Raw genomic sequence first — 23,601 nt, forward strand, 5'->3', positions numbered from 1 at the left:
ATGTTCTTATCTTTAAGTTAGTTCTTCTGTAAGACTCATTTTGTGAAGACACCGATATATGCAGAGGAACATGATACGCTGACTGTCAACAAAATGCTGACATACATAGAGTGGAGAGTGGGGAAGGACATAAATTTCCTGTCCAACCACCAATCTTCAGTAACTTTAGTATTTCTTGTAAAATATATGAAGTTCTACAGATACAGATTTATTTCTGAGACAGCAATGCAGTTTCAAGTTACTGCTGTGCATTTAGTTTTTTTTAATATGCTGGAGTGGGTCATCCTCACCGTTGTGCTTTTGGTGTTAATTTGTGTCTTTCATGGTTATTTTTAATAATTCTGAATTTTTGAGGTTAAACAGATCATAGCTCTTCTATGCGTCATTAAAATGTCAATTATTTGTTCATACTCTTTTTATGCACATATTACAGTGGATGCACAAACCTCTTTTGGAAGGAAGGCTTAGTATGAATTGTGAACCTTTGGGATCATGCGTGAAGCTGTGTGGCACTACTAAACTTCCAGGCCACCTGTGTACTTCAGCCTTATTAAGTAAAATGGTGCTACTTGTATTGGAAAATGGTTTAGTCCATGGAAATGATGATGCTGAAAGAAAGAAAATTGACAATATAAGTAAGTTACAATGGTAAAACTTAAAGGAATTTCATTTTATACTAGTTCTAAATTAACCGGAATTAATAGTTAGAAATGAATGGTTAAAGTTTGGCATATAGGTATGAGAAATCATCCTTTTACCTTTTGTTGTTGTTTTGTGTGTTTTTTTTTTTTCCTTCAGTTCTCCTTTAAAAGTATGCGCAAATATAGTGTTTCTATTTCTAGGACCTTTTGTGATAATATACCTGCTATCTCAACAGAATTTTGAATTTGGGGAATTTTGAATTTGCAATGAACTTCAAAGTTGTTCATTGTCAAAACCCATGGTGCCTTGGCCTGAGTGGGCAATAGGAACTGTATCTGTGCGATCAAATAAATGCTCGGAGTGTTTAGCCATAATGAAAAGATATTTTGAGGCAGCAATTTTTCTCAATTCCACCATGTGGAATCTTGTTTCTTTTTATTTATAGAATGCTGAAATTAGAGCCAGCATTATGAAATTAACAATTCTGTCTCCAAAAGTCTCACCATGATGAGAAGTGTAATTGTTCAGTGTAGGTCTTTGTAAGCTAATAAAGAAACCGCAAGCTAACTATTAGCATCAAATTTGTTTTTGTTTTTTCCTGGACTTAGATCTTGATTGCCTTGTCTGCAAGAATTACATATATTTAAAAAAAAAAAAGGATAATAGAGAGGAGTTAGACTTCTTGTCATGCTTGATTTGCTTTAAAATTTCTGAACATCTAGAATAGATTATATTGTAGATTTTTCTTCTCTTGTATTTTGTGATGCAATGGCAAATAGCCAGTTCACCGTTTGAAGCACCTAAGATTGCGTGTAAATATCACCTTCTTAATGCATTAAAAACATATTTAAAAAAACCAACAGAACCCAACAAAACCTTGACCTGAAACTTCTTGCTCAGGCACTGAATATATCCAGCAGTTGTTTGTAAACAACAACTTTTGTTGTTTTATTAGTTGCAGAACTGTTGTACTCATTACAATGGATTGAAGAATTGGAGAATCCTCCTTACCTGCTTCTGGAATATCTTCATATGTTAGAAGAAATGCACATCACATATGAGAAGTTCAGTACACTTGGTAATACAGCTAGCCTTCAGCAAACAATATTTGACAGGTATGTAAGAACAAGTGAAAAAACCTGTAACTCTGTCTTCATATTTTGCATTGTATAAAGTGCCACCGCATTTCCTTTCGTGTATCGATTCAAACTTCGTCCAAATGCTTTTGTTGTGAACTGTGGGCCTGTACGTATTAACCAGGGTCTTTCCTCTTCTTTGAAGATCAGAGGAACATGGAAGACTCTGGTCCTTAACCATGGCTAAAGTGATTCGTGCGGAAAACACTGTATCCTGGGAGAGGAAGCAACTTTTCAAGACAGCAGAAGGGTATCGTAATATTGCTGCCTGTAAACTTTTAGTTTGTTGCAAATGTTGATAACGTTAAATGGTGCTGATTCTGATGAATGACAACCGAAGAGTGAAAATCTGGTAATATATGTGTGTATGGTATGTAAAAGTGAGACTTGGTTTAGTGTGTGGCATTAGTTACATCGTAAGATATTAGATCATTATGAACAGATTGACATTTTACTACTTAAGTTTTTGTGTCATTCTTGATGTTTTGCTTGTATGAATAGGTTTCTGCCATTAACAGAGGGCAGGTTGCATACGCTTCAGTGTCTAGCTCCTTTTTTAATTGAGGAAGAAAAGAAAGAACTTGTCTTCCTCTGTGTGGCCAAACTTATGACATGCACACAGACAGAGCTTTCCAGCACTGATGGTGAGTATGTTCTTACCTCAGTCCACTTCATTAAGTTTTAAGAAAGTTATTTTGCAGTGATGTTTGCTTTTAGATAAAGCACGTTAACTACAATAATACATTTCTTTTCCTAGAAAGCAATATCTTCTCAGCTTGTGTATTTCTTCTAGACAGTTTGGCATAGTAGTTTTCTGCTTGATTAAGGAAGTACAAGCTATACTGCCTGGTACAAAAGTAGAACTGAAGGCTTTAGGCTGAAACTGTTAAAAGAATTTTGATATTGCCTTACTTCTTGTTTGGTCTATCTGATTTCAACGCATCTATAAATACCAAAGTTTTCAACTGATCATTTAGGTTTTATGCAGCATGCAACAACATCACTATTGTCAACTGGTAGCATCATGATTGTCTTTAGATGCTTTGGCAAAAACTCTTTTGCAGTTTGTGTATAATTTTTGAGTAGTTCTTCCAGTGCATGGGATATAGTGTGCTGAGTCAGAACTGCTCTACGTACACTTTCAGCAGCTTTTGAAAAACTGCTTAGAGGGGAATGAGATGCGTTTATAATACTGCTTTGAATATCCTTTAGGAAACCTTTTTTATTCTCACAAAATTGTTGCTTTGCAAGAAAATTCTTTGGAAATGGTCGCACATGGTCCTTCTACATGTTTGAATTAGGTGTCATTTAAAAGAACTTTCTCTTTTTCCTCAGTACTGATTTTGTGCTTTCTTGCACATAGTATTAGTGATCAGCCTGTGTAAAAACTTGAAAGATGATTTTGTATTTTTTAACAGGACTGTGCTTGCTTAAATTGAAAAAACTATCTTTGGTGACTGTAAACAGTGGACAGCTGTCCCTTGGCAGTGTCCTCAGATTTTCAGATGAGTTCTTCAAGTGGATGTCCTTTAAGTGTGAAAATTTTCAGTGTTACGCACTGTCATGCAGCAATTGAGAGGAATCTTGAATCTTTCTACTGTGCTAGTTTCCCTAATTATTTAAGCCTTCCTGGCTTTCTGAGTGAACTGTTGAACCAACCAATGTATCTCTGAAACTTCAAACAGAAAATGGGAAAAAGGATCCTCACTCCTCCCCTGCTGTGGAGTGCTCTTGTTTGTAACGCTGTTCTGCATTTTCCTTTTTGCTGCTTCTCGTTTTCCTAGGCATTCCCAAGCAGACAATATATACCCAAATTTTCCCATTAAGTGTGGCGTAGGTTGTAGGTTTACCATTCAAGTTTTAGGTTTTTTTCAGATCAGGAAAGTGCTGGTAAAGTTCTGGTAAATAATTGTGCTGCTGCTTAAGTGAAGTGGGTTATTTGTTTGGTTTTTTTTGCTATGCTTATATGGGACTTTAACTCAGTTCTCTGTTGTCATGCGTATAAGAAATGTTCTCCAAGAAAGGCAGATACATGCAGTTTTCCTTAAAAATGGAAAATAGTACTAATGCAACATCAGTACTTCACTCTGAAAGTAAAAAATAACACTCTTACAATAATACTGGATTTCACAGCTCGCGGTTACATTTACTTAATTATCTGTCCAAATTATTGCTTAGCATACTACGTTTTTAGTAGCACAGATGGATTTAAATCTTAGCAGGTATTTTTCCTTTTTGTTAATTGTGCAAACCAATAATTAATCTTATAGGAGTTTTTGGTTGATTTGAGTTTTTTTTGTTTGATTGTTTTTAAGTTTGGGTTGGATAATAGTATTTTTGATTTAACAATGGCATCTCTGGATTAAATGTTCAAAGAGAAAGCTGAGGTATTATTCAAACTGTCTTAGATATTGATGTTAAGTTCAAATAAAATGATTCAGTCAGTTGACACACATGCTAATGTTTGTTTTGTTGTGATAATTAAGACTCATTGAGTATGATATTTTTATTATGTTATAGGAGCATTTGGGTGTCTTTCCATTTTGAACTCCTGCTTGAAGGATAAAAGTATTGATTGTGATCATCTGCTACCTGGAATACTAAAAATCATAATATCTTGGAAAAACGATAATGAAGACAGCTTTCTCTTTAGCTGGTAAGTACAACTTTGAGATAATTTTACCTTTTAAATTTCTAAAACAAGAGTTTAAAAATACAAAGTGGTTAATAACTCGAACAAAATCAACAGAATCAATTTGTAAGTTACAACTGCCATCCACCGCTCTAATATTACATTTTGAAGCCTTTGTAGAACCTCATCCCTCAGTTTAATGTACCTGTCTTTAAGTATCTAATAACTCATGCTGAAGAAAATTACCCGAGGGGCTGAAGGCTGGGAAACTAGGAGCTTTTTTTTTATGCACCTGGATGTCAGCTGCTTTCAAAAGCATTCAGAATTGACCAACTTTTGTAGATTTTGCTGGATATTCAGTTCCAAATGCTGATTGTTTATTTAGGTAGCAGAAAGAAAACTTGGATACCACACTTAGGTGTCTGTTGTTTTAAATTCTGGACCTGAAAATGTAACTTGGAAAGCTTCCAGCAAGGAGTGAAAATACACTGAGGTTCGTTTGCCCTGAGTATAGTGAGAAAAATGCAGGCAACAAAATCTCAACATAATGTACGCTATTTGGACACTTGAGGGCTTATATTTTATTTTTAAAATTAGTAACTTAAATGATTATTTTTCTTCCATTGATTTAGTTAAAAATGCTAAGTTTCATAGTTTATGTAAGTATATTACTTGAGCGAGTATGTAGATGGTACAGTTTTAGGAATCTGTCTAACAGGTGAAGGAGCAAGTAGCTCTGATAGTCGGTGTTGTACCTGCTGACTGACTGACGTAGACTTGGCAGCTAATGTAGTGTTCTGGCTTGGAAGGACAGAGCATCAAAAGCGCATGGTGCAGAGCCTGGTACAAGACTGATTTGTCCCAAGAGAAGGAGTGAAGGCAAGAATAAAAATACTTGTGTCTACAATGTGACGATATGTAAGCTTTAGTTGTGTTTTTATTACAGCGATCTGAAAGAAAGAAGTGCTCAGTTGCTTGGTTTCAACATAGAGATGATGCGTTACCTTCCCTTGTCACTGAAGTATTCCACAGCTCCCTTGGCCGATAAGGAATGGGACTTTATCATGTGCTCCATGCTGGCTTGGTTAGAGGTGAGACGGAGGAGACTGTCACAAAGTGTTGCATTGCAGCTTTTGATAGGATGGATCCTCCTGATGCCCTCTAATCCTACCGGACTGATGCAGGGGAGGTGGGGGGGGGTGTAAAAAATAGGCTACAAAATAACTAAATATTTATAATCTTACTGGGCTGTCTGATTGACATTTCATTCTAAAACTTTCAGAGCTATATGTTAAAAGTTCACCTGTCTGTTTACAAAGCGGGAAGTTGGGTATCAGGATGATACAGTAGAACATTGTAGAAGCGGTGCCACATAGCGATTAAAATTGAACAAAGGTGCGTGAGGATTGCCGAGAGGAATGGAAATCGGAGTGCCCCTCATGGTTCGTTCTTAGATTTTAGAACACAATGGTCTTAACAATTTTAACTTTGTTTCATCTAATGTGTGTGTTAACTTTCTAGTACTTTAGAGTAATGACCAATATTAATAGCTGGGTACTCAGCATTTCGAAGATAATTTAAAAGGCATTTCAACCAAAATACGGAACTAAGAACATAAACTTTACCTACCACATGAGTGCTAATGTTGCATCTTCACTTTTGATGTACTTACTTTTTTAGATTATTCCCTGCGTATGGCAGTGACATAGTCATCTCAACCAAGCAAATATTTGACACAATATTAAAAAGAATTGCACAAAATCCTTTTTTCATTGAGCTTTGACAAAGGTCATGTTGTCTTAAAAGCACAGGCAATACTATATCTCCTGTTCCTTTTTGTATATGGAGATGAAATTACCTCACTCTTGAAGTGATATGTTTAGTAATGGCATTGGTAATTGGAGAATAATTTTGCAATATGTCTGCTGTAGGTATCTATGTTGAAAAATAATATCCCTTTAAGACCAAAGTCTAACACGACATGTAAAAATTAATGGAATGAAAAGTAGTATCAGCATTTCGGTATCTAACTGATCACCTAAAACATCAAAATTATATTCTAACACTGTTAGAAAACAGATCAGAGTGAACATCTGACTATTTCTTTATTAATCAAATAAAGATACAGAATCTCTCGCCCTGTAGCTTGTTTTTTTAATTATAGTGCCCTCTGTCACTGCACACTTCTAAGGGCAGGCCAGAAACATCTATGTGGCTGCCTTGGTCTCAGGGTTAATCTTCTTACCTATGCTGTATGTGCCTCAAAACTGTATATATATGTATTTTTATTTAAAAAAAAAAACAAAACACCAAACAACAAACTTGTATGAAAAACTTGTTGTATAGATTAAGTGCTTGGCAATATTTTTAATATTTAATGATCCTCCTTTTGGGGGGAAACTAGTAAGAATAAAAATGAGAAGAAGGAGCTATGTTGGGGGAGAGGAAATACTCTCCTGATAGCCTCTTCAATAATTTCCCATTTAAATAGTGTATTGTCAATTGGCTTTTGCAATTTGGGAATACAAGTATGATACTGGTACGGCGCTTATGTGTGGGAGAGAAAGGTGAGAGCACTTCACATACTGGTTTTGGCTCACTTGGCTGCGCAAGTGCTACAGGTAAGCTACAGCTGCATATGTTTCTATTTGAATCAACTTGGTGGCAGCTTCTTTCTGTCATTATAAAGAAGGTCATATAAGGGAAGCAATCCAGGATTCTAAATGTTGGTGAAACTTGGACATTCATTTCCATAAGTCGTACTAAAGTACAGGTTACTTTTTGGAACTCCCCACCGCCACCCCTCCATCGTTTTAAAATGATCTTTGCAATTGAGTCTTCTTCGAAATTAAGATTTCTGGTATAGACAGTGACTGTGAAACATATTTTAAAGCATGTTGATGGTTAAGAAATCTTCCTCTTATTTTTTCCTTCTAGACAACGAGTGAAAACCGTTCGCTTTATCATGTCCCACTTGTGCAGATTTTTGCTTGTGTCAGTTGTGACTTGGCATCTGCCCTTAGCGCTTACTTTGAAGCTGCGGCTCCTGAAACTACTGAAAACCTTCCTGTGAACTTGATCAGTGAATGGAAAGAATTCTTTTCTGAGGGAATTCACGATTTGCTGTTACCTTTGTTGGTGAAAGTCACAGGCAAGTACATGGCAAGAAGGGTAGTACTGGTACCTGAAGCAGAACTTGACGAGCCGTATTTTTTAATTTATAGGAATACTGTGTCAACATAGTTTATAAAAACTCACTTTTTTGAACACTTCCTTGTTAATTAGTAAAGTAATTGCGCTTAACATTGTGATTCCTAAGATTAGATGTGTTCTGATAAGTGCAGTTTGAGTTGTTTCTAGTAATGCTTGTTTCTGATACCAACCATACGTTCTGTATCACAGCTTGTCTTTCTCTGTTTTAAATAGGAGAAACCAAAAACGCATCTGAAGGCTCTTTTCAGAACTCTGTATTAACATCTTTGGGTGAAGCTCTAACTTACATCTCGAAGGACCAGTTGTTAAACCATAAATTGCCAGCAAAGTTTGTTGCAGGCCAGAAAACAAATCTTCCAGATAAACTCCAGACTCTACTAAATACGTTATCTCCATTGTTGCTTTTCCGGGCTAGACCTGTGCAAATTTCTGTCTACCATATGTTGTACAAGTAAGAATCAAACAGATTTCTCACTTCCCTCACCTCCCACACGCCCCCCCTGCTTTTTTTTTTTTTTTTCTTTAACCAAATGTGCTGTAGAACATGCAGTTATAGATGGATGTTTAGCAGTTGTGTTCCATTATGGGAGTGAATCCTTAACTGGGCAATTTGTGTTCTGGAGGACATTATATGAAGCTATGAATGCTAAATTTAATTGTAAAAGACTAAATATATACTGAGAAATTTTACTGCAGTACATGAAGATACAATTTTATTTTTTGTAACATAATTTCATAGATAGCAGTATCATAACTATAAAGCTATTTATTTTTGGCCCCTGTTTTAACACTCATAGAATCCTAAAATGTAAACTGAAATATTCCAGGTTTGATCTGGGTCTAACAGTATCATTAAATAGTATGACCTTTTTATTTTCACTAATTTAGATAAGAAATGAAGAAAGTGAATAAAAATGTGTAATATTCTTGTCAACCTTTTTGTATATCTCTAATACCAAAAGCGAGAATACAGAATTTGAAAAACAGCGCGTGCATTTGCTCAAAATGCAGATTGTGAGCCACCCAGCTTAAGCATATGATGCTACCATTATCTTTCACTTATACTGAGGCATAAAGTTTCAATAGCTTTATTCTGATAGAGCAGTTTATTTTAGCATGACTCGGGAAGTGTAAAAGGTCTGGAAAAGAACTGAGGAAGTCTACATGCTCGTTGGCTGTCATTCAGGCCCATCTTTGCAATGGTGACATGTCTTTTAAAGAGTCTGTGTGGTTATAAAGGAATAATTGCTGTTATTTTATTGCTTATCATTAATGCTGACATTGATAAGCAAAAAACTGTGCATCACATATACTAAAAATTAAATCTTCTTTTCCATATTTCTGTAGATTAATGCCTGAATTGCCTAAATTTGATGATGAAGATCTCAAATCTTATGGTGACGAAGAGGAGGAATCAGCGTTGTGTGTATTTTTTCTTCATGTTTTTTATGACTGTTTTCCATATTTTTAGAATGTGTTGTAAGAGCTGAGATTTGCAGCAGAGTAGTCATCTGTCTGGAAATGTTAAAAGAAAAAAAAAAATGCCATGGCTATGACAACAGGGACATAAATATTGAAAATATTCAATATAATTGGTTAAATCTGCCTTTGTACTAAAACTAGAAACAGCATTTGCAATTTTCTAGGTACAGTTACTAGAGTAAGTGCAACATATATGCTTTATATTGTAAAATCTTGACAAGATTTTTACTGGACTGCTGTGCTCAGAATGTGTCCGGCTGCACAGGTAACTTCAGTCTCTTGAACCTCCAGAATTGGCCTGGATGTTTTATATAGCTTGGGTCAGCAGTTTGAAGAGGGAGTACAGTAACTGATTTTAAAACAACAACATTAATTTTTTTTTGTACTTCAGCCCAATAATTAATATCTTTCCTTACTGTGGAGCTGCAGAAAGCTTTTTAATGCAAAGCCAAACCAAACCAAGACATTCAGTGATCAGGAGATCCGTTGTTCAGCTCCTCCTTTGTTGGTGTGACTTGACCTAGCAAGCAAGCAAACCAGCTGTCCAAGTGTAGGTTAAATCAGCTTAGCCATAGACCATTTTCACGTTATGTGATCAGCATTCAGTTTATATTTGTCTTGCAAGAGGTAAAAACACCAACTGTCCTTTCAGGCAAAAAAAAAAAAAATTAAAATTAAAATCTTAAAATCTAGCATTAATGTGTGAATCTGAAAGTAAATTTTCCTGTAATAAAAGGCCCCTTTTATCTTCTACATTACATGGCTTTACCAACATGACTTTTCTAGGAAAACTGTGAATATAAATTCAGTTAATGCTCTGCTCAAGATCTGCGTTTACAATGCCAGATAACGTTTTTCCATAGGTCACCTCCAGCAGCTCTTATGTCTGTCCTGGCCACTCAAGAACTCCTGCTAGAAAACATCCTGGAATGCATTCCAGTTGGGGAATTTGCAGTTATTCAGCCCCTGAGTGACGAGTTCTGCCTTGTTCTAGGATATCTGCTCACTTGGAAGTTAACATTAGCTTTCTTCAAAGCAGCTTCTTCTCAGGTATACGTTCAGAGTCTTTTCCTTTTAACTGGATTTCTTAGTAATTTCTTATTTGGTTTGAATCTTGACGTTTCATCCAGCCATTTTATTCTTTCAATTATGTATCTTTCTACCACTTGTTTTTGCAGAATTGGTGGAATTCTGAAAGCATCAATAGGCTTAGATTTCTGCACTGCAATAGTTAAGGATGGTAATGTTACAGTAATAAAGAATTCAGGTTCATTAATAGATGATTCATTCCTGCATTTTCAAACAAGCTTGCTACATTTTATGCTCGTCTAATCATTCAAAATGCTGCAGAGAACTAAATCACTCTTCCAAACTAAACACTTGTTCTGAATCACAGTCTTGCGTTTCCTCCCTGCAGGAACATACTTGTATTATTTACAGAGAACGCTGTATTTGTTAAGTCTCATCTGTATTTTGTGTTTGTTTCGTTTTTGTTCTTGTTTTTTTTTTTTTCTTTTAACACTTACCAGCTGCGAGTTCTCTACTCACAATACCTTAGAAGAACTAAAAGTTTAAATAAACTGCTTTATCACTTGTTCAGGCTTATGCCTGAAAACCCTGTCTTTTCTGGGCCAACTTCAGAAGTTCCAAGTAAGGACACAAAAACCTTCTTTACTGAAGAGCTTCATTTAGATGTCAAAGGTTAGTAAAAATTGTATTTGTGCATTTGAGAGTTTTGATACTGCTGAAGTTGAAATACGTTTTTCTGCTTAAAAATACACGTTTAGAAAAACAAAATAGATACACACAGACATGGAAGAATACATACATGTGTTTAAAAATCTTTGGCTAACGCTCTCCATTTGAAGCTTAACCAAAGTTGAAATGTTTATCAGAAAGTTAAAGAAAAAAAACCCAAAACAAAACAGGAGATGCTTAGATTGTTCATTTCGGGCAGAAATAATACATTGCTGCTCTCTGAATTCTGAATGTACACAAACATTCCAAAATGCTAAAAGTGTGTCATCTATTGTGGGACGTCTCCGTTCCTTCTAGATATTTTTTATATGCTAAATGGAATTTCCATTTTTTTTCCTTCTATTTCAATACATAAATAAAAACAAAAATATATTTTTATATGTATTGTTTGAAATGTTTGAGATGTTAAATTGTGCGTTGTTTTGGTCATGCTGTTCAGAACACCAGTTATATGATGAGAGAAGATACACGGGTGTGGTTTTTTTCAGCTGAGAAACATGAAAAAGAGAATTTGTTTTTAAAGTTACTTCATTGAAATTGTTATTTTATGTACCTGTACAGATGTAAGCAAAGATACTGAGTTTCCATTTCTTAATTTTTTGCTTGAAGATCACTGTATGTTGCAGAACAATTTATGTGGATGACAGTGAGAAAGAATTACTAATATGACATCCCAAGAGAAAGATTTCCCTTATCTCTTCGTGCCCTTCTATAGGACACTGCAAACCTCAAACGTGCTCTGAACATCTTACTGTTTGCTTGCTCCAAAGTGAGCATTTTGTAATTTCTAGAATATAAAATTACTCTTGATTTCTGGTAGTATGCCTACAGTGTATCTCTAAATGAGAAGATGAATTTCCAGTTGTGAAGTGTTTGCCTAAGAAACAAAGAGACCAGACTGACGGGGAAAGGCAGAGTCAAACAAGCACGTAGAGCAGCAAACACAGAAGGAGCACGTACCGGAAATTCTGGCTACCACAGTTATGTTGGTACCAAAATTTTTGTACACGGTGTGGAGGAGCCAACATCTGTGACTCGTGTTGAAGCATTTCAGCATCCTTTCTTTCCCTCCCAGGGACGGGCGTCCTCTCAGCCCAGATTCCGCACTTGGCCTGCTCTGTCTACCGAATCACGCTGCAAGACTTGCCAGCCATGGTCAGGCTGTGGTGGAACAGCTGTGAGAAACGCGTCTTCAGTGTTGTAGATAAATTTACAAGCAAGTATGTCAGCAGCGTGCTTTCTTCACAGGAAATATCTTCTGTTCAGACTAGCACACAGTTATTTAATGGCATGACGGTTAGTAAGAATTCCTGTCCTTTTTTTGATTTACTTTAGTTTTTTGCAAACATTTTAAGAAATGTTACTTCTCAGAACCAGACTGTATTACAGTGTTTTATATGATGGCATTTTTCTTGTTCTAAATGACCGATGAAAACATAATTTAGCTTGGTATCGATACATTAAGTTGATGTTTTTTCATATTCTGTTTGGGAAAAAAGAAAAGAATGGCTTTTGTGATGTTGGAGAAGTTGAGAAGGTAAGTGGAAGACACTGCTATCAATATACTTCTTTTTGATTTATTAAAAAATGTAAGCGATCAGTAGATTGAAGAATGGCTGGTAATTTCTTTTTGTTTTGCCAAGATATGAGTAGGTTTTTTATTTTCTTTGAGAACAGTGTTTTCTTGGTCTAAGAAAATTATTTAATGTGTGTAGTAATAAAGTATTTTTGGTTTCTATATATATAAAAAAAGACCAGAGATGGTGCATATCTCTCTGTGGAGTTTTTTAATATGTGCATTTTTTTTCATAGGTAAAAGCTCGGTCTGCAGCACGGGAGGTCATTGCTACCTATTCAGTTGATGATATATTTATTGAGCTAATAATACAGCTTCCATCAAATTACCCACTGGGATCCATAGCAGTTGAGAGCGGAAAGAGAGTTGGTGTGGCTGTACAGCAGTGGCGCAACTGGATGCTACAGTTAAGCACGTATCTTACACATCAGGTGAGTTTAGAGAAAGCCCCCAGTTTTGAAGAGTCCTGACAATAGAACAATATTGCTAGCAATGCAGTGTTATTCAGATCTGTATAATGGATCTCATCAGTCGATCTCAAGGGACTTTATGGAATTGGTCATTCCTACCATCTGCGTTTCTCCAGATGCTGAAACAGAGGTAAAATTATTGGCCTAATAAGTCCTGTTAAATCCATAGCCAAAGTTGAAAATTTGGATCTCTTAAGGCATGGGCCAGTGTTTGCCCTGTGTGGCAATGCCATCTCAACTATAACTTGGAAAAACAAACAAACAACAACAAAAAAAACCCAAACCCAAAAATCCAGTACATGAAGTTCTCTAAAAGATTGGCAGTTGCTGAAGTTGCAGCATCAGTGGTTGGAACAAAACAAAACAGTGACTGAAAAAATTTAAATCCCCTTTTAAGTCCTCCGAAGTGCATTCTTTTCATTGTGATGAATGCGTGCATTTCTATCGATTAGACTTACCACCTTTATTTCATGTGTTGGCTTTATAAATTATTCACTGCATATATTGCATATAATTTCAGATTAGAAAGCCTTCAGGCTTTGTTTCCTTCATGCACTTAGGAATAACAGTAAGAATATTCTGAAGGGGTTCTACAGTATTAACTCTCTTTTCCCTCTGTTAGAATGGAAGTATTATGGAAGGCTTATCTTTGTGGAAAAATAACGTGGATAAACGTTTTGAGGGCGTAGAAGATTGCATGATCTGTTTTTCAGTCATTCATGGTTCCAACTACTCTCTTCCCAAAAAAGCTTGCAGAACATGCAAGAAAAAGTTTCATTCAGCTTGCTTGGTAAGTACCTAGGCTAAATCTTTTTAAATAGTTTATATGTATGATATATATAAAAAATAGTTTATCCATTTATAGTTTGAACCAGGAACTTCTATTGTAATACCATCACTTCTCCATTATGCCATTGGAATATCTGGGATTAATTGAACTCGCAAGTTATTTGTTTGGGTTCTGTACTAAGCTGTAAGGGCATGGAATGAGAGAGGGAGTGCTACACTTGGCAGATGACAACTGTCCGTTTCACCTTCACTATGACAAAAGCTGTTACATCTACGTAGGGTGTAGCAACAGCATCGTGTTGTTACCAGCCCAGGTATGGGAACAGAAAAAGTTAACTTTAATTTCTGCAGCATGCTCTTTAGTAAACCCGTGCTGGTCTGCATAATTAACGTTTAACTATATCCAAGTCCTCCTAGGTGTTAGTTGTACAGTTCCAGAGTGTACTGGAACAGGTTGGCATCTGTACGGCCATACGCCGGAGGAGTTGCTTCTGCTTTAAAAACGCTAGCTTTGTAGTCTAAAAGGAGACTGGATGAGAATTCCTTTGTGTCAGGTTTTTTAGAATAAAACTTCAGTATTGTGTGTGTGTGTGCAATGTGTGTATGTACATATACAAATACATATGTGTATATATACACAAGTGGAAAGGGTTTTTTTTACTGTTTCTTGTTTTTTTTTTTTAAAGTTCATTTAATGTTTTGATAGTTATAGTCATTGGCAAATGATGTTTATTATTGGTGATAAACCAGCGTTCCTGATACTGCCGCTTGCATTCGTATACTAAACAGGTGTATTTCTCTTTCAGTACAAATGGTTCACATCCAGCAACAAATCCACCTGTCCACTCTGTCGAGAGACATTTTTCTGAAATAAAACGGTTTGTCTTCTTTCTGGGAGCTAAGTAATAAGTGAAGAGGAGGCAATAAACTGTATGTTGAAAGAAGCTAACTAGTTGGAAAGAATGTCAGTTACTTTAAGTTCTTGACTAGTGGGATATGACACATGTTTACCTCTGGACTGTTTTTTGTAAGTTTGAAGATACTTCTTTGATATAAAGAAATATATAAGAATAATTTATTTTAATTTGTATATTTTTAAGATACTGAGATGTATTAAAAATTCAGAAATAATGCAGATTTATGTCTGAAAAGTGGTGTTTAAGCCACAGCATAGCTGATTAAAACCTCTTACTTTAGGTATATCCTAACATAGTGTTATGCACTTAACCCAAATCAGGCCTTTTAATATAACAGGTGAATTTAACTTAAGTGGTATAAAGACGTGATTTTTGATTAGTGCGTTCATCATAGTTCCTCTTATGGGAGAAAAAAGAATGTTGTTGCTGTTAGACATTAAGGCTTGGAACTAGGGTGCTAACCTTCTGTTAAAGCATAAAATTTAAACATAGCATGCTCTTAATTAACATCTTTATAAACTGAGCTTTCACCTGTAACAGTCTTGTTTTCCCAAAAGCCCTCAGCCGCTCAGCACCCTAAAAACATGAACACTTGGAAGCCCAAGTAAGTGGAGAGAGTCCAATCATTCCTGCCTGGCTGTGAAAAACACTACCTATTTATTGCCAGTAGGCTTTTAAAGAGAAGGCGTACACACTGATCAGTTCTCGTATTCATTATTTCACTTAATGTCTTCATTATCTGGCAAATTAACTGTCACTGAACGTACACTGGATACACTGTCCCATAATAATAAGGACTAGTATCAGAATTTAATATTGACTTCAACTATACATTTTTTTTTCATGCCTTTTTTTAACAGCAGTAGCATACCAATATATTCTAACTTGGATGGTATTTGCAGTGGATTTCTTTGAAAAGTCAATAAAAGGGGGGGAATAAATGAGTTTTGCCAACCTCCGTAGTCTCTGGATTGCTGTCTCTTCTTCTCTGTGATAAACTTTCAGAAATTAATAGTCTAAACTTTCAGGTGCCGAGTTTGAGGTGCGTACTCAATTGGCTGTACCTCAACAGCTGTTTTTTTAATTCTGTATGTTTTCTCAAAGTTGGTCCCTTTTTGAGGTGACAGCTCTAAAAATGAGTTTTAGCTATTGATAACTTAAGTCTGTATTTTTAACAGGTAACACTGGGCTTTCAGAGGAGAAATTTCTTGACATTTTTTGCGAAAGAGATAATGGGAAGGATTTAAAACTGGTATTGAAAAGCTCTAACTGAAAACATAGATTAAGGAGCAAGCTGTATTGTTTCATATCTACTGATACTCCAGGATTGTCTCCATTGCGTCACTTTGGTTATTGTAAATGACTTCTTCGTAGTTCGATAACTGATTTGAGGGCCAGTTGTGGTTAACCAGGTATTGCTAGAAAAGAGCCATCTTAAACTCTTCTAGCAGGCCCTAACTTGCAAATTGTCTGCAGGAGCAGCCTTGCGGAGAGCTTTTGTCTTGGTCCGGCAAGAAGCAGCGCAGGCACTTGCAAAGCAGCAGTAAGTGTTTTGACCCTGGCGCTTGCTGACAGAGCAATGCCTCGGTGTCTGGGGGGGCAGGATTTTTTGCTTTTTTCTTGCTAAGTTTGACCCTGCATAGAAAGTCTGTGTCTGCCACCCAGCTTCTTCTCATGTGCACTGAGTGCAGGAATACACCTCCCAAAACTCTCCAGAAAATGTCATGTTCTTTGGTGTGCTAGGAGAAGGGAATAGGCGTGCCCTGGCAATGCTAAGCGTACGTGCAGACCTCTGTGTAGACATGGCAAATTTCAAAATTAAAAAAAAATAAAAAAAAGTTGTTACCTGGCCTGTCACTGGTTCCCAGTCTTTGCTGGGATGATGGGAGCATAATAGGAATCGCTTCCTACGGGGCTCATCTGTATTCTTACTTGGATTGCATTTTGAGAAGTGCTTCCATGACAGCTGCGGCAGACGGCAGCACAGTGGGGCCAGGAGAAGGGACTCACGACGGACTGAAGTGGATGTGTGTACCTCCTTGTCCAAACACCCAGTTGTCAGAGTCCAGCGCAACCGTTTTCTGTTGAAATCATGTTAGGTTTTGTTACACTTTCTGTTCTGATTTTCATTATTCTGCCCTTTGTAATTTAAAACTGCATTCTGTTGAGCATTGTGATTTACTGTGCCAGCTGCATGGCCTTTTTTATCTTTGATTACCTCTTCTAAAACTAATTCTTCAGTTAAAAGCTAGACAGATTAACAAAAACTTCCCTTTGTTAAACTTGTAGTTTGATTCTATTATGTGTTGTGACTACATCTCAAAATCTTTTGACATTATGACTTTTGCTCAGCATTAGCCAAAGTGGTTAACAACATAAAACTTCTAGAGTGTTCTAAGGATGACAGCATTTTGGTTCATTCAAACAGCCCCATGGCTGTGATTATAACCTAAACCCCCATGATTCTACATAAAAGCAAAATCACTAAGCATAAAACCTTTTCTCCTTACAGTTTTGTAAGGGCAAACTGAACAAAACCAAAACCAAGTGTGGCTTAGCAAAGGGTCTGCCATCAGCTCAGAAAGGCGCTAGAGGCAGGAAGCAGTCAAATTGAAATACGACTTCTCAGAACTGACTAGCTGGTAAGCTGGAAGAACAGAACTTTCCTTAAATTCTTCAGTGGAAAACTGTGGAAACACTTGTTATTTCACAGGTGGCCAAAAAGTTTCCTCTCAGTTTCTCGACTTTGACATTCCTTAGACTCTGAAGTTACTCAGAAAGTGAGAATCAACAAAGTCCTGAGTTGAGCCGCATTTTGGTCAATGAAATGCATTTTGGTTTTAGATTCAGTAGTTGCAAGTACTAGAATGTGTTGTATAAAGGTTGAGTAACATCCTCAACGTGGCTGTGTCTTCCCTCTCAGCCCTCCTACTGTGTGTTTGTGTTCACATTTGTGTTTCTCCGTGTAAAAACAAATTGACAGAGAAGGTACTGAAGGGGAGGTGTTGAATTGTTGAAGTGCACTGTTGCTTTTCAGTGGTCTTCTGAGCTAGAGACCAGTTCCCCTAGGATGGAAACCCACCACCACTGCACACTTCCCACCATCCAGTCCGGTCCCTATTTCTGTCAGAACGGTATGAGTAACAACTTCTATGCCAGACCAGTGTAAGTTGACGTTTGAGCTGTGCGAGTCAAAAGTCACTTCTTGCCTGCCTTTGCAGTAAAATACCTCAAATTGTTGAGCCAGTGGCAACGCCATACTGGAATCTTCTGTGGGCAACAGGAGGAGGCTGCAGGGGAGAGCTCTTCAGCAGGGTCTGGTGGTTGGAAATAGCTTCCTGGTCGGGATAGCGGTTTTGAGGGAGGACTTGTGTTCCACTTCCCTACTTGCTTACAGTCATTGTTTTTAGCTACCCGGTAACTATTTAATAGTCTCTCATATGCTTTTTTTTCCCCCCTCAATACCTGTTCATGGATGAGAACGGTTCTACAGTACTCCACAGTAGCACCCTCCTTGTAAAATGGCATAAAAGGGAGGAGGCTGAGGGGAGACCTGATCGCTCTCTACAACGACCTGAAAGGAGGGTGTAGCCAGGTGGGGGTCGGACTCTTCTCCCAAGTAACGAGCGACAGGACAAGAGGAAATGGCCCCAAGTTGCACCAGGGGAGGTTTAGATTGGATATTAGGAAGAATTTCTTCACCGAAAGGGTTGTCAAGCACTGGAAGAGGCTGCCCAGGGAAGTGGTGGAGTCACCACCCCTGGAGGTGTTTAAAAGCCGTGTAGATGTGGTGCTGAGAGACATGGTTTAGTGGTGGGCTTGGCCGTGCTGGGTTAACGGTTGGACTTGATGATCTTAAAGGTCCTTTCCAACCTAAACGATTCTGTGGTTCTACAATCACCATGGTATTGCCCAGAGACTTCACAAAAGTAATAGCTGGCCTTTGAGATACACTTAGCTGCATCTTTCTGTCTGGAAGTACATTGTTTCCTTACAACAGAAACAAACTCAGTAATTGTGCCTTAGACCTGTAAAAGTGCCCGGTACTACACCAAAATGAGTAACGCTGATTCCAAGGATTCATTTAAACCCAGCATACTTACAGACTAGCTACTAAAACAGGGAGAATTATATCAAGTACGTTATTTTAATATACCACACTGACAATACAAATACCTATAGAGGAAAAAGTCTGTAGTGCTTAAGTGCAAATGCAGCAAGGTAGGGTATTTCACTGTTCCCCCCAAGCCGTTGTGCGGACAGCCAGAGGAGGGCTGTACTGCTGCCACCAGGTAACACCTCCTGTACAGCCAGAAGAAAAATAAATACCAAGTCCTGATCAGTTCCACTGCAGGACTCAGGAAGTGAGGATACATCTTAAGAGGGTGAAAATCGGCTCAAAAATTGGTTTGACACCTTCAGTCCTCTGTGTTGAATCTTCTGCGTGCCTCGTATCGGGAAGGTTAAGAGCAGTTATCAAGACTTCCTAAACCTGAGGATAGTAAGCATCTCTTGTCCTGCTTGCCTGGAAAGTACTCGTGTGCCTTCTAAGCCACATTTCTTCATCGTCTCCAGAATTTCATCTGTAAATGAAAGTGCAGTGTTACAACTGAGTTTATATAGGCATCAGCTACAAGAGGCAGTGCTAAAGTATCTACAAAACATAAGCTGAAAAGCAAAGATTATAAACTCCATCCTCTTACTCTTTCAGACAGCAATTTTTATGCAAATTAGTCTTCCACCAAGAACAAATAAAGCTTACAATTTACTAGCTAAAGTTCTGTATTTTGATATTAGTAATAGCAATGAACAGTTCAGTTACGAAGCTAATTTGTAGGAGAAACCGCAATTAGTAGCACCTTCTCCCAAAAGCTGCCTAATCAATCAGGTTTGAAAGAATAACCTTGCTTCTTGGAACACACTGATAACATATAGCCATTAAGCATTAGATCAGAAGGAGCAAGTCCAAATCTTTTCTCTACACATGTCAAAATTAAAGACATCGTATTTCCAGCTGAATGCTTTTGCCTTTTAAATTTACATCACCGTTCTCTTCCATGAGAAAGGACCAGCCTGGCTTCATTATGTAGTTCAGAAGATTTACAGTCACCTTTCAGACTTGGAACTGAAGTCTTGCAGAGCTGCTGGGGTCAGGACCTACATATTACCATTTTCCAAACTAGCTTAGGGGGTTCCTCGTTCTGGTAAATTTGCTTCTATTTTTGGTCTAGCTCATGTATGTTGGATGCACAAGGCATGAATTCCAAAAAAGGATTCTAAGAGGCGTCAGCCTACGTAAAAGTCCCCCTGTAGATTAGACACCCATGCAAACTTGCAAGCTGAGAAGCACATGAGTGCCCAGAGACGCCATGGTTTGTATGAAGCAGATACACTCCGGCCACCTACAGGATTTCTAAATAATAACCTAGAACATCTATACATCTATCAACACACGCTGTCCATCTTCAATTAGTTGCTATCACCTTGTGTTGGATTCAGCTGATGTTACATGCTACTTGTTTACCAAAGTCTGATAACCTAGAGAACATTGCTGTGACCAACATTTTGATTAATACAGTGTTAAATCTGGATTGGCACATTTAAAGGTCCAAGGAAAGTGATCACCTGGATTATTTTCTTTAATTGTGACTAAGTAAAATAGCCCTCCTGGTGAAAGTAGGTCTGGTACTAGTGGAAAAACTCTATCCATTACTTCTCTGCCCTTTTTGCCACCAGCCCAGGATGCCTCTATTCCATGGCCTTCCACCTAGGAAGAATGAAAGCAAAGATTGTTGTAATTACAGGATGACAGAAGCGTCGGTGGTACTTAGAGGAGAAACATCACCATAATCTCTAGCTTTAGGTGTCTGCCATGAGAAATCTGACAACTTTGATTCAGCAGATTAGTTCATGCAGCAACACTACTTCAAGGCTACTTCCTACGCAATGAACAGACTACTTCTGTTTCAGGTTCTATTCTTAAATGGAATTAAAAGAGCTACGTTTTGTGACGTGCTTTGTATGTATTTTTGTGCAATGTTTTATGAGCTTGTTTGCCAAGTGGAAGGTGGCCAGAAAACCCTTTAAGCGTTCACAGGTCCAATTTGGGCAGCAGGAGTCTGCAGAAGCAGAGGACATTTATTTTGCAGGGAACAAATGCATTTTCCATTGGAAGTCTTCCATAAAAATACCTCAGCACGCCTAACAGAAGCCTTACGTGGTTTCTACTTGATGGAGAAACCAGGTACTGCGAAGCAGTAGCTAGCAATCTTTATTCCCACGTAGTCTTTATAAGCAACTCTAGTAACTCACTTTCCCTAAAACAGTGCTGGTCCTACAACATCCTTTACTATTTCAAAAGACCCCTGCAGTCTTCATACCAGAGCTTATTTGATTTGCCGTCTCTCCTCTGACAGTAGAAATACCATTTTTGTTGTGGGTTTGAAATTTTTCCTACCTCTTCAGAAGGCGTTACCACGTACGGTGGATTAAACAGCAGTAGATCAACCTTCCCATTTAATCTTGGAGACAGTCCTTTGACCTGGAGATGAAGTTGATGATTCTTTTGGTTTTTTTTGGAAACATAAAGAATGCAAACGTTTTGTGAAAATACAGTTACATACTGCTGGATATTCTGGGCGTTTCAGCCTGACTCGGGAACACTAAACTTTACTTTCTATGTGCAAGAGAAGCATCAAGAAGAAGTAGCCGCGCACAGCAGAACAATCTCGATATGGGATGTAGAAGAGCAAGACACACATATGCGGACACAAAGGTAGTACTTTATTCTTGCTCAGTTCAGAATTTAAGTTAGATATAAAAGAACTTTGGCTTTATCATTGGTTAACGTTTGTTACTCAAAATGACCAACCTGTGACAACTGCAGTTCAGTTCTCAAGTATGAGCAGTTGTTCATCCATTTTAGATCGCATTCATTGTTGCCTATCTTGGTCATCTTTTATAAACATATATATTCAGGGTATTTTAAACAAATATCTTGCTAACTTAGCTTTTCTCCATATCAAATTTTGTAAGAAACAAAAAGTAACAACATGCACAGTTCCTAATTCAATCAGAAAGAGCTGAGAACCAAGAACTGCAGAGCATTTGAGGAAGGGCCGTGACAACGTCAGGTCACTGCAGAGTTCCTTGTGCAGCATTTTCCAAACTATGTCTACGTGATTAATTTTTTAAATTAATTCGATGAATTTTTAAAGCTTAAATTTGAATTTTAGAGCTTGAGTAGTTTGTTTTTCCCTTCTTTCAGAAACACTTTGGCATTTTGTCATTTTCTTTTTTTCATCCGTGTTTATTAAGTGAATGTTTGTTCTAGACTTCACAGTTAGTTACTTTTCAGTATCTCTAATAAGTATTTAAAAATTACAAAAACTATAAAGAAGACATTACTGAAACCTGTCTTACCAAGTCAGTAATGACCGGCTGAAGCTGAACACTGTTAAGCAGAGCTGTCTCCAGTGTACAGTAAGCTGCCATCGGGTTGATATCTGTACATCTAAAAGCAAAATATTACAAAGCGTAAGTTACTGCCTGCTGCACCTGGAAGTTTAACCCTGTGAACCACATACCAATTTATGCATTCTCAATGAAAATATCCTTTCCAGCATCCTTTACTTTGAAAGTAGCAAAAGACAGCCAGTAAAATACATGCAATCAGCAGCTAAACCCCTCAGCACTACACTGGAAGTTTTAACGACTCTCTGAAAGCTGAAGTATTGGATTTCCTTTTCAATGCTAGCTTTGCATAAATATATACACATACAAGTCTCTAATAAAATTCAGTTACTGCCCACACCCAGGTAACTAATGTTCTCAGACATCAGTAAGGCTAGTCAGTGGCTAAAATGTAGGATTCAACCCAGCAAATACAAGTACACACCCAGGTAAATAATGTTATCAGACGTCAGTAAGGCTAGTCAGTGGCTACAATGTAGGATTCAACCCAGCAAATACAAGTGCACGCTTAGCAATTTGTCTAAGAAGTGGGAAAATGGAATTCAAGTCGCACCACAACTTAATTGTTACAGCACCTGAAGTAAATAGTTTAGGCTGTCTTTGCTTTGATTTCCATATCTGTAAAATTGAGCTAATATTTCTTTGTGAAAAGAATAGTTTTTGAAATGTAAAAATTAAAAGTATTTATGTGAGGGCTAGGTATTCTTTGTTATTGCATGCAACAGATTAAGTGCTATTACACTTACAGGTACAGCGCACTGGATCCAATAACAGAAGCAGCTAGAAATGATGAAACCACGCCAGATCCAGATCCTATTTCAAGGCAGATGTCAACTCTAAAGACAGAAAACTCCGGGTGACTTTTATTTGTAACATATAAGAGCACCTGCAACAGATGTAGTTAGTCAAGACAGTGTCAGGAAGCCTGCCGCCCTTCTCCCAGCCATGCTGAGGTACCTGCTGACCACGGTATGTCAGCGGTTCCGTAAGAGCTGCCAGGCCTGCTGGTGCCCATACAGACCACTCCTGGTTACCACAAGCCACACTGGGAAACACATACGTTTCCCCTATTAGCACCTAACGTTAAAGTTTCTATTAATTACACAATCTCAGCAGCACAGGCTATAATTCTGCAGCATTTATTACACATTTACCGCAGCCAGACTGAACTCCCAACAGAAATTATGGAAGCTCAGACTGGTGGGGGTCGGCAGGGCCCTCTGGAGATGGCCCAGCCCAACCCCCTGCCAAAGCGGGGTCACCTACAGCAAGTTGCACAGGATCACATCCAGGTGGGTTTTGGGTATCTCCAGAAACCCCCAGCCTCTCTGGCCAGCCTGTGCCACCCCCACGGGACAGAGGTTTTTCCTCACGGACGGCCACGACGCCACACAACTGACGGCCTGCCATCAGAGGAGGACTCGGGCGCAGATCACCTCAGGGCAGTTCCCGCCAGCCCACTTCAAAACCACCCCTCCCAAGATTTAACTCCTCAACACCTCCGGCGCGCGGG

The 23,601-nt window shown here is 37.9% G+C and overlaps 2 protein-coding genes across 2 annotated transcripts; one reads left to right on the forward strand and one right to left on the reverse strand.

Moving 5' to 3' along the window:
- Positions 1-433: 433 nt before the first annotated feature.
- LOC104157011 (E3 ubiquitin-protein ligase listerin) lies at positions 434-14,958 on the forward strand (the record flags this gene model as incomplete). Its single annotated transcript, XM_009702041.1, has 15 exons — positions 434-635; positions 1,598-1,757; positions 1,924-2,028; positions 2,280-2,422; positions 4,299-4,434; positions 5,357-5,501; positions 7,348-7,561; positions 7,837-8,074; positions 8,971-9,045; positions 9,969-10,155; positions 10,635-10,806; positions 11,939-12,159; positions 12,676-12,870; positions 13,532-13,699; positions 14,505-14,958. Coding segments are annotated over 15 exons (2,424 nt in total), but the record flags the coding sequence as incomplete, so codon positions are not given.
- Positions 14,959-19,051: 4,093 nt separating this feature from the next.
- On the reverse strand, positions 19,052-22,974 carry N6AMT1 (N-6 adenine-specific DNA methyltransferase 1 (putative); the record flags this gene model as incomplete). Its single annotated transcript, XM_009702052.1, has 5 exons — positions 19,052-19,198; positions 20,241-20,382; positions 21,073-21,156; positions 22,038-22,128; positions 22,835-22,974. Coding segments are annotated over 5 exons (564 nt in total), but the record flags the coding sequence as incomplete, so codon positions are not given.
- Between the last annotated feature and the right edge of the window lie 627 nt (positions 22,975-23,601).

Source organism: Cariama cristata, unplaced genomic scaffold, assembly GCF_000690535.1.
Source record: "Cariama cristata isolate BGI_N322 unplaced genomic scaffold, ASM69053v1 scaffold16270, whole genome shotgun sequence".
Lineage (NCBI taxonomy): Eukaryota > Metazoa > Chordata > Aves > Cariamiformes > Cariamidae > Cariama > Cariama cristata.